Raw genomic sequence first — 12,406 nt, 5'->3', positions numbered from 1 at the left:
ACCGCACTTCCCCTTTCATGTTTCGTATTTTGCCAATCTATTTTTTCTTTGGGCACAACAATGAAGTTCGCAGCAGAGTGCGTTGTTAAGCCTCTCAGGTAAGAACTGCCATTATCTATGTCTCTTTATGGCTTTTTGTGAGGGGTGTGAATAAATTGTGATTTCTGATTTTCTAAGATACAGTAGATTTGTGTCGGGTACGAGACAGAACAAATTGCGTATCGCGAACACAAGTTTTGATTTGAATTTCTTGACAGTGAAAATAGTTAGAAACTGGAGAAATGGTGTAGCCAGTCTGGCAAAGCAGGCTGGAGATCTAGCGTGGTCGGGTCAAGCAGGACAGATTGAGCCTGAAGTGGTGATCGGTCAAGGATGGTCGACAAGCAGGACACTGACTGTTTTTTGGCAGTGCCTTAAATGCACAGCTGGTAACAAGTTGCAGGTGTTGGTAGTAGCGTACCGATGAATGCTATTTTTAGACCGCAAGGCTGCGTGACGTCACCATCGTAAACCGGAAGGGGGTCAACATATAAGCGCGCTCGCATACAACCCATGCTATTACTGCTTGTTTTCTGCCGGTAATCTTTCAATAAGAACATGCCGTTTAAACACTGCTGCTATGGAACTTACGACTCTAGACTTACGGAACTTATAACTTACGTAACGACTCTAGACATTATGACCGTCCACATGTGAAGGATGATTTCTTCATATGTTTCCCGAAGCCAAAAACTCAGAGGGAATAAATGTGAGCAATGAATTAACTTGTGCGGACAACCAACCGTGGCGCCCCCAGGGGGGTGGCCTATAAATTTGTTGGCCACCCCACTGGCCACCCCGCTGGCCAGTATATTGTTAGATTGTTGTAGCATGAGTTATGCATTTCATCCCAAATGCAAATCTGCCAGCACCTGCTTTTCCCCAGTAATTATTTTGTTTTGTTAAATGTACACTTTATGCCTAATATATACATAACACAATAAAACAGAATTGTTGTGGAACTCAAAATGTTGACTGGACAGTTATGGACTATGCACATTAAATCATTAGTAACATCAAATATTACACAATACACCAAAGTATATCAGTAGCCGTGTCATTAAGTCTTTCTGATAGTTTTCCCCTGACCTTTTTATTGCAATATTATAATGAAAACCTAAAATTATGGCTTTTAGTTTTCGTGTGCCACCCCAAGATTTTAAGTGGCCCCATCTGGCCACCCCTATGAAAAATTTCTGGATCTGCCACTGACAACCAAAAGACCAGTTTAATTCCAGCAAGGTGAAGCCATTCACCTTCATATGCAGTAAACATTTTGTTGGGGCCCATGGTCCTACAGATTGACAGTCCTACCCCGAAGAGGTAAGCCATTTTGATATTTGTACTTATTTTTTAGCGTGGCGTTTTGCCGTGCTGCTTCCATTTGACAATAAATGACCTGAAAAAAAAAAAAAGATATTCCTATGTCATGCAGTCATGTAGGCCTAGTTTTCTAAAATACGGATGTTTAAATAAATCAGCCATGTTTGGCCTTGGTCTTTTTGTATAGTAAGACTTTTCCTGCATACAGGTAGGCTCTATATTTAACAGCTTTAACTTTTCTGTTGTAAAGAAAAAAAACCTTAGTAGGGGGGAAGTGTAAATAAATGAACAGAATTAAGATTTGTTATGAATGAAAAAAATTTAAAGTGTTCGTTGGCTGTCACTGAGTAGCATTTGTGATCGCGACACAAAAATAGCTATATAAATGACCCCCAAGAAAGGTCAAAGACGTAAGACAAAAAGAGGATATAATATTTAAGAAAGACAGGTCATATGGTGGTAAAGTAGAGCTTGTCGAAACAGGAGAATGTCATTGTCAGTGGCGGAAGGCAATGCACACAAGAAAAAGGTGTCGATAAAAAAGCTACCTCTGGATCAGGTCGGCTCTTTTTCCCGTCTTTTTCAGCCCTCGACACTCAAGCCATCTCTTTAACTCTTTAACATTTGTATGTTCTTCCACATCTTTACCAGTGAATTTGGCACCAGGGACATCATTTTCGGACAGAATTGGTAGGATTAGCTCAGTAAACATCTCGCTCGTACACTATTTACATGCATCTAGCATGAAGGACAAACGAGCTTGACCCCTCCAGCAACAGTTGTTAACGTGTTAACATGAATATTAATGAGCAAAAGTGACGTGTTGCGTGCGGTACGCTATTTGGGGTGATTGGCACATGATAGGTGGAGTGGCAGCAGGCTAAGTGTGCAGGAATACTACAATTAGAGGAAGAGGGCCAAGCACATTACAATTTGTAAAGCTATCTCTGTGAGGGCCTCCATATAATTGTCAGAATTTGTTGTTTAAAGCATCTCTCCGTAGCCTTAACAATCATTGCCACCTATAATGCACACATAAAAATTCTGAACTCATCAAAGTAAAGAACTTGTTGGAAGAGGACTGTATATGAAATATGTATTTATTTGTCAAACAATGTTAGTTCCTTGTACAGTATTTCTGTTGCGTATTAACCTGATTGCAGGTGATGATATGCATGGCTATGATGGAAACTTGTAAAGTTCACGCAAGGAGGAGGGGTTCACAAAGTTAGGTCGAGTCTATATTTGTTTTTTTTTGTTTGTTCTTCAAATAAAATTCAACACAACTAACCTCGCCATAAAATTTGAAGCAAATATAATGCACAAAATAATGTCCAAAAAGTAGGTAATTTACGTCACATCACAAGACACCCAGAATATATGCTGCACCCACCAAAATTTACAAGAAAACTATTTGTTCATCTACAGTATACTTAAGTCCCACAGGAATTTAAGCCACTGATGTCCACAATGTATTGTGTAATGGGGTATTTACACAAAAAGAAAGGCAGTTAATTTGCCTGTAAAAATCTGCAAATTATCTGTATTGTACTGTTTCGCAGGGTTCGTATTGGTGGTAAAAGTTAAGGGTGTCAACAATAATCGATGCGGCGATGCATCCCGATGCGGGGCATGGAAGATTCGATTCGATGCGGGCAACAAGCCGAATCGATTCAGCGCATTTTAAAATATATAAGTACGTTAAAAAATCTTCCCTGCGCAATTCCGGTGATGCAACGGATTTGGTTTCCCCATTTGTATTATTATTCTCATGTTTCATTTTTTACACACCGCATAACTCTGGTCAAGTTTCCCACTAACCTCGTAGAAGCCAAAATGTCTCCAGATGTCTGCTTTCAAAGTGTTAGGTGCATCAATAATCTTTCTCGCTCCCACTTTCTCCGCTTCAGCCATTGTTATGTTATGTCTTATCTCTCTGCTCTCTCGATTAGAGCTTAGTTCGGGCCTAAAAAATCCAGCCCGACCCGATCTGGCCCGCGTGTATTAAAGGCCGAGAGCCCGAAAATGTATGTTTCATTTGTAGGCCCGAGCCCGTTTTATTTGTGAGGACTCAGCAGGAGGAGCAAATGCGGGGATGCAATGCGTGGTTGCGTTGTGTGATCACAATTGTGACGATGCCTATGTGCATAATGATAAATTAAAACTCGTCTTTCGTAACAAATTCTCCCAGATAAACAAGACTGTAAGATGCATATTCAATTAACATTTATATCGTTTATATTTGTGTGTCTGTTCTATCAGGTGGATAGTTCATGCTCATTTACTTGGCAAAATGCAGCAACAGACATTTATTTTAATTTCTTCGAGTTGGCAGAAAAAAACGCACATTTTCTTAATGTTTAAAAAGTCTACATATTTTTATGATCATTATAAATGCACGTACACAACGAAATAACACTGGAAATGTATGTTAAATATATTTCTGTTTGGGACATTGTGCTCACATGGACGCGCCTCTCTGACGAGGAGAGGAACAGCTGCATATACAAAAATAGACTAAAAAGCTTTTAAATAACATTCTTTATTTTAATAACTTGCATCAGAACACACAAAAGAACAATCTGCCTTAAGGAGCACTGAAACAAAATAAATAATAACATTTTAAGGAACACCATGCACGAACTCCACGATGTCCTGCTTAGCACGAAGAGGTGCAGCCCTCGAAACAAATGATAATAACGATGTGTGACTAATATCATCTTTTAGGCCAGTACAGTTTTTAAAATGCCTGCTCAGCGTGAAGGTACCAGTCTTTCTGCTCTCGTATGAGAGCAAAGCGCGCGCCACATTTGTTGCATTCGGCAAGGCCGACACAGTCTTCTGTATGCATCTTCCACTATCAATTTAAATCCTTACCACACACCACATATGGATTCTTGCCTTTTCAGTCCCCCCTTCTTTAGTTTGCTTTTCGCTTCTTGGTGCTCTATATCGAAATTCGAAAAGGAAATACCAGGATGCAGAGTTGCAGACTCGCGGAGAGCACTAGAGCGCAAGGGGAAGATTAAAAAGGAGGGCGGGGCCACGGCCTTCATGTGCGCAACCAATGCACTGGCTCATCTGCGGCTCATGTTTGGGATTACCAAAGCGCTTTCTCTCTGTTTTTTTCAATTTATTTATTTTATAACAAGTATTCCTTAGTTTAACATCCACACATCGTTTTAGTTTACAAATATATATTTATTTAAAAAAAGTTAGCGAGAGAGAAATCCGGCCCGACCCGACCCGCACGTAAATGATTGACATTTTGTGATAAAGATGCTGCTGCACTACAATATTTTCTTTGTCGTTTTCTTTAATATTTATTTGAATATTTTTATTGATGGGTCATTGTGACTAAAATACAGTGACTGTTATTACTGATTTTGCACAGGAGTTCAGATGTTGCACTGTGTGAAAGGCTGCTACTGTGTGTAAAAAAAAAGAGAAAGCCCTGGTCTCATTCAAAGCACTAATTAAATGCAGTGATCTGTTTTTTTTTTTTTTTTTTAAATATAGATATATCTGAAAGTATACTATTTTCATTAGACTTCAACCAGGAGTGACACAAGAGCCAATAAAAAGTTGTTTAATGTCTGACCGCTTGTGTTGCCTCATGATTCACGAAAAATATGCTTTGCTTTAGAATTTTAATGCATCCCAGGCTTTAATGCATCGCGATGCATTGCCGAATCGAACCAAATCAAATCGTGACCCTCTGAATCGAATCGAATCGAATCGAATCGAATAGTGGCCCTCCGAATCGTAATCGAATCGAATCGTGAGGGCAGTGCCGATGCACACCTCTAGTAAAAGTAGTGGCTTATACTTTGAAATTACGGCATATCACTAACAATTTGTTGTGCAGAACTGTAAGAAATTCCAAAGGGTGGTCATACTTTTTCCTTCTACTACTTACACATGTCCGCCTGATTGATTATTGAATGCAATATGATCACTGCCTGAACTCCGAATGCAAATGGTTGGACCTTTATTGCCGTGAATGGGAGTTTAAGAAAGCAGTATGTTTTCACATTGTGCTTGAATTAAAAAAAAAAAAAAAAAAAAGTTGTAGCAATGAATTCATTTAAAGAGGTTTATGATTTAATGCTTCAATTAAACTCATGGTGCTGCTCATTCTGGTATACACTCCTCGGCCACTGGGGGGGCAGGGTATATATTGTAGTATTGTAGCTCTGCCTCCTGTTTATTATGGTTGTAATACCACTGTCCTTCCTCTGTACAGGACAGCATGCTGCAAGGAGTCAGTGAAGTCCTCCGCATCCTATCTATGGGACGTTTACTCTTCAGCAAAGCCCATGGGCCGACACCTATGGACCCTGTTGTCTCTTTGTCTTGTTCTGTCTGTCTTCACTGGCACACTCCTCCATCACTGGCTGTCCAGAACGCTACAATATGACAACTCTGCATCTCTCCACACGGCGCTGGTATACGGCACAGCCATGTGGCTGGCCTCGTTCCTGTGTCACCCACTGCGCTGTGTATTGACCATGACCCTCCCCACCGTTTGCACCAAACAGGGCCGCAAGCTCCTCATCTCTGCGTCGGTCATGATTCTGATGTTGAATGTCATCCCGAACATCAGCCTGAATGTGGGCGCAGTTGTTCGTACCTTGAAGTGCACGGCTGAAGGCTTCTCGAAAACCTTGTTGAACTCTTCGGGGCTCTTGAATACAGCAAGGCAAGAAATTGTGGAGGAAGCTATTAAAGTGAGGAAGGAGGACCTGAGTATTGTCACCAATTTAAGGAAGTTGGATCATTTCACAAAAGTGGATGTGTCGGAAGTGAAGAGCAGGTTTGCTCAGATGATTGGGCAAATAGAAATCAACTTTTCCCTTATGAGGGACACGTTAACACAATACAAGCTTCTGTCCAACAGAATTCTTGCTGCTGTGTTTGTTGCTTTGCTGGTTTTTGAATCGGCCCGCTACCTCAAATCTTATCTGACGTCAGTTAAATTTGACAACTACGCCATCTCCAAACAGTTGTGGCCAAATGAAACTCACGTCAACAGCCGAAGTTCTGCAATTTTGTTCAGAAGATGTCAGATCTTCTGTGGGGAATGCACCCCGAGTGTCATATCACTGCTAGTGGTGACATTATATTTCACCGCAATAGCTTTAATAGCAGCTTTGGACTATGTTGTGTATCATGTAGTTCAAGCCATCCTGCCGTGGCTGCTGGATTTTCCACCCATGTCTGCAAGCATCAACGTCAGTTATAAGGTGAGGAAAAAAACAAAAGATTAGAGCCAGAGGTGGGTGGAGATACGTTGTACTTTTCCCCCTTACATTCGTAGGAGTAATTTATTAAAAAAGAAAAACATACAGTGGGAGGAAAAAGCTAAAGAACGCTTTGGAAATTCTTACATGGCATAAATTCGTCATTTAATGTGTTGTGATCTTAATCAATATCACAATACTGTATGAACAGATGGGAAGAATATATATATATATATATATAAATATATGTATGGCTGGAGGAAAACACAGACAAGGCTGAAAAAACAGTTTCTGCTCTCGCACCCCTCTATAAAATAAACTGCTGCATTTTAACCCAAAAGAACTGCTGTGTCAGATAGAACAATATGTCTATATGCTGCCATAGCAGATTCATGGCGCATTAAGTCCCCGAACTATTTTTAATTTGTCCGTTTTACCCTGAAAATCCCCGTTTACAGACGTCGCGCAACCGCTTTTGTTTCAACCCAGCTATAAAACGAAGGTAATTACTTATATTTATTATTAAAAATGTCGTTTTTAGCTTAGAATCATTAATTGATGTCTAATATTTCCTTAAAAAAAAAGACTTTAAAAAATTATTCACTCGCATATTTTAAACTTTTAAACAAATTATGTCACAATGAAAAAAATGGTGTCTGTAAAAAAGTCACGGATATTTACCTCATACTGTAACTATCGCTCAATTGTATTTTTTTATTTCTGTCGCATTTTTTCCGATATATTAGATGATAAAAATCGATCCAAAAAAAGAAAAATGGGGAAAAAAAACGTTTAAAAAGTTAAATATATGAAAAAGAAAATCTCGACCACTTCTTGATGTCTGCGATTTCTGCATCGCAACCCTTGTTATATTACCATGTTTCACCCATAAAATCCCCTAAAAATCCAGCTGTAACAATTCACAGCTGTGTCTTGACACTTGGTGATACATGCTACATAGAGTTTTCGGATCGAAACAAGGTAAGCACGCGATAATATCTCGTTAAAGTCATGGCGTCTGTAATTCTGCTCTCGCGTGCTCTCACCTCCAGATAGGGTTTTGCTGTTTAAAAAAACAAATTGGGGGGAAAAATGTCCTCCTGTTCAAAATTTTTACTGCCCCAGAAAATTGAGATTTTAAGCTTTCCAATGATGTATTACACGTGCATATCGGACAATTTTGAAAGTTAGCTAAATTGGGGGTCTCAGAGCGGAACTTCAAGTCACCTGAGTGTTTTCCGCCATATATATATATATATATATATATATATATATATATATATATATATATATATATATATATATATATATATATATATATATATATATATATATATATATATATATATCGGAGTGCACATATTTTTTTGCCCAGGTTCTCAGAGGAGGACCTGGAGATGTGACTTGGTCCTCATTGAGCTTGAGAGCAGACCCACCTGATGCGATAAAATTATGACAAGCTTTACTTAGAGCCAATTACCTTTAATTAATTATATAAACAATTAACGCTTCATTAACATCAACTGGCACAACAAAATTGCCATTACTTTGAAGTGAAATGTAAAGAAATAAACATAAAAGCACTTATTCAAAATAAAGGGCATTCATATGCGGCTTCCACATTAACTCCAAGCCTTTGTAAAAGTGGGATGTCCTCCTCATAAGTGCTCAATGAACGTGCATGTTTAGCTTTGTGAAATGCGAGCAAAAACACGAGTCAGTGCATGGCGCTGTTCTTCAATAACTTTATTCCGCCACTTGTCCATAGGGCGAGTGGGGTCCTGTCTGAAATCGATAGTTTGCTTAATTGCCACATGCTCTGTTTTTTTCGGGCTTTTCAAAGTTTGGATGGCTAAAATTCTTTGACCCTACATAAAATGCGCTGCTCTTATTAGCGACACTGGGATTCTTACGGCAAATGTTGCACCGCATTTCCGTGCGAGCATCATTTGCTTCTAGCCAAGGTACCTCTTGCAGCCACTTTTCAGCAAAAGTCATTTTTTTCAGTAGCTCTGGTGACGTCTCTGTCGTCTGTCTGTCTTTTGACGGGGGTGGGGGAACACGGAAATAATTACTCAGTGGGGCCTGCCTCTGACATTTTGAGAAGTGATTTTCAAGTGTCCGCCGCAAATACAGTGGTCAGCCATCGGTACGCAAAAGTGTATGGAAGCCGTTGAGGGCCAACGCGTTTGTCTACGTCCAGTACGCATGCGCGCATGCGGACCACTTATGTGCACCCCTGTGTGTGTATATATATTAGGGCTGTCAAAATTATCGCGTTAATGCACGGTAATTAATTTTTTAAATTAATCACGTTAAAATATTTGACGCAATTAACGCACATGTCCCGCTCAGACAGTATTCTGCTTTTTGGTAAGTTTTACAGCAAGGTTTTTTGCGCTGTCTAACAGCGAACTCTTGTGGTCACGTTGAGACATGGTTTATTGCTTTCTTGCCAGTTCACTATGGCTGCGCGACGTCTCGGGCTGACGCCTACGTTGTAATGTTGTGCTTATATGATCCTTGGACAAGATTTGTCCGTAAGTATGGTTGTTGTAAAGAATGTACATATTATGTTAGTAGGCGAAATGTTATATTTTTTGTATGAGACGCTTTTTGTTTATGTTTAGTGAACCTGTATAGCTTGCTAAGCTAACGTTGTTGCTAATGCAATGCTTGTGTACTTTTTTTTTTGTAGTTTCACTACGGTCTAAAGAGGACAATGGTTTGAGGCCATTTTATTAATAAATCAGATGAAAAAGGAAGAAGTCTAATTATTAAGGCGTCGTTCACTAGCTGTCTAGCTTTGGAAAAAGTAGACGCTTCGGAGTGGGGACAGCATAGACAGATTTAAATGACAGTAGAGTGAAATGCCCACTACAGTCCTTATGTACCGTATGTTAAAGGTATATATCCATCTTGTGTCTTATCTTTCCATTCCAACAAATTATTTTACAGAATATATATATAATTTACAGAAAAATATGGCATATTTTATAGACGGTTGCGATTAATTACGATTAATTAATTTTTAGGCTGTAATTAACTCGATTAAAAATTTTAAATTTTAATCGTTTGACAGCCCTAATATATATATATATATATATATATATATATATATTAGGGCTGTCAAAATTAACGCGTTAACGCGCGGTAATTAATTTTTTAAATTAATCACGTTAAAATATTTGACGCAATTAACGCACATGTCCCGCTCAGACAGTATTCTGCCTTTTGGTAAGTTTTACAGCAAGGCTTTTTCTGCTGTCTAACAGCGAACTCTTGTGGTCGCTTTGCGACACGGTTTATTCTTTTGCCAGTTCAATATGGCTGCACAACGTCTCTGTTGTGCTTATATGATCCTTGGACAAGATTTGTCCGTAAGTATGGTTGTTGTAAAGAATGTACATATTATGTTAATTAGCGAAATGTTATATTTTTGTATGAGACGCTTTTGTTTATGTTTAGTTAACCTGTATAGCGTGCTAAGCTAACGTTGTTGCTAATGCAATGCTTGTGTACTTTTTTTTGGTGTGTAGTTTTAGGACGGTCTAAAGAGGACAATGGTTTGAGGCCATTTTATTAATAAATCAGATGAAAAAGGAAGAAGTCTAATTATTAAGGCGTCGTTCACTAGCTGTCTAGCTTTGGAAAAAGTAGACGCTTCGGAGTGAGGACAGCATAGACAGATTTAAATGACAGTAGAGTGAAATGCCCACTACAGTCCTTATGTACCGTATGTTGAATGTATATATCCATCTTGTGTCTTATCTTTCCATTCCAACAATTTATTTTACAGAATATATATATAATTCACTGAAAAATATGGCAAATTTTATAGATGGTTTGAATCGCGATTAATTGCGATTAATTACGATTAATTAATTTTTAAGCTGTAATTAACTCGATTAAAAATTTTAATCGTTTGACAGCCCTAATATATATATATATATATATATGTGTGTGTGTGTGTATGTATATATATATGTGTATATATGTGTATGTGTATATATATATATATATGTGTATATATGTGTATGTGTATATATATATATGTGTGTGTGTATATATGTGTATGTATATATATATATATATATATGTATATATATATATATATATATATATATATATGCTATGTTGAATGTATATATCCATCTTGCGTCTTATCTCTCCATTCCAACAATTTATTTTACAGAATATATATATAATTTACAGAAGAATATGGCACATTTTATAGATGGTTTGAATTGCGATTAATTGCGATTAATTACGATTAATTAATTTTTAAGCTGTAATTAACTCGATTAAAAATTTTAATCGTTTGACAGCCCTAATATATATATATATATATACATAATATAGAAAGTGAACCCTTGCACCTTTGGCAGCAATGACCTCAAGCAAACGGTTTCTCAACCAATCCCATTGATAAAAAAACAACAACAAAAAAATTGCTGTTCAGCAAGGTCGTGGAATGCTGTTATTAGGTGTCTTTGAGGTCTTGTCACATCATCTAATCCTGACCACATTATAGGACAATTTATGCCGAAATGTAAGAACTTCCAAAGGGTGGTAATAATTTTCCTCCCACTACGTACACATGCCTGATTGATTAATGAACAAATTAAATGTTACGTTTTTTTCTCCTTTCTATTGCACTACTGACAGGTGCAGTGGTTTTCACCAGCATTGTGCATCATTCCCCAATCCTGCATAACACGGCAGTTGACAGACTTCCACAAAGAATACAAGTGGAACTTCAGCCCTGAATCGTCACTGTGTGATGCTGCAACTTCAGCTCCCAGCGTGGGAGTAAGCATGTTGCTGGGATGTCTGTGGCTGATGAGCTACCTCCTGGTGTTCCTTGAGGGGTACGCCACGCGACTACGAAGGAACATATGCGCATCCTTTTATAAAAAGCAAGAAGAGAGGCGGGCTGCTTACTGCATGGCTAAAGGCTGTGCCAGAAAGGAGCCAGAAGAAAGCGTTTTGGTTATCTGCAGGTGATTTTTGCAATGCTCAATTGCTGATTCATGAGAATAATATCAGACAAGACAAACCAACAATTAGTGGGGAGAACATAAACTGTCAAACTTTAACAATGTGGCCTTAGCAGAACAGTATTGTCCCTTGCACAAGCTGCATGAAAAACCATGCAAATGACTTAAATATTGTCTTGAATCCAAAGATTCATAGTCAGATTCTACAAAACAAAACATTACTCTTTGTTGAGTCTATATTTACAGTAACAGTCAGTTCATTTTCTCGTCAGCAGTCAGCACCACTAGATGTCATGATGGTGCTTTGGACTGTTTCAATACATCACAACAACTCATGCAACTCCTGTGGACTAATATAATTTGTACTTCAGCAAAAGTTCTTTGACAGCATAAATAACGCTCTGTTCTATTTCCGTTACTATCAAAAAGAACAATACGCTTTCACTCCAAAACCCTTGCAGAGGCTTCTGGAGATTATTTTAAGACTTCCTACCAGAACAGAAATAAATCATTCCCTAACCCCCATCTATTTTCAGCCTGACTTTTGTTCATGTTTTGACAGCTACAGCACTCTAAATCTGTTAGAAAGAGGAAATGGCAATTTATTTATTCTTTCTGATTTCTCTTAGTCTTGCATAAGTAAATGTATGTGCCTCAGTTTTGTAACCTCATGTACGGTATACAGTTAATGACCATAACTAATGGGTTTATAGTATATTAAAACATGTTATAAAAGTCCACATTTACGGCAAGTAACATGAGGAGTTACTGTCTGTAATGGTGTACGCTTTACAAACAAGG

The 12,406-nt window shown here is 38.2% G+C and overlaps 1 protein-coding gene across 1 annotated transcript; it reads left to right on the top strand.

Moving 5' to 3' along the window:
- The first annotated feature begins 58 nt into the window (after positions 1-58).
- Positions 59-11,612, top strand: ocstamp (osteoclast stimulatory transmembrane protein). The gene is made up of 3 exons (XM_057856470.1): positions 59-98; positions 5,609-6,608; positions 11,274-11,612. The coding sequence occupies exons 1-3, from the start codon at positions 61-63 to the stop codon at positions 11,610-11,612; spliced, it is 1,377 nt and encodes a 458-aa protein (XP_057712453.1). The 5' UTR covers positions 59-60.
- The last annotated feature ends 794 nt before the right edge of the window (positions 11,613-12,406 follow it).

The sequence above is a fragment of the Corythoichthys intestinalis genome, chromosome 2, assembly GCF_030265065.1.
Source record: "Corythoichthys intestinalis isolate RoL2023-P3 chromosome 2, ASM3026506v1, whole genome shotgun sequence".
NCBI lineage: Eukaryota > Metazoa > Chordata > Actinopteri > Syngnathiformes > Syngnathidae > Corythoichthys > Corythoichthys intestinalis.
Note: the sequence above shows the minus strand (reverse complement) of the source record. Positions and strands in the feature narration are given on the sequence as shown.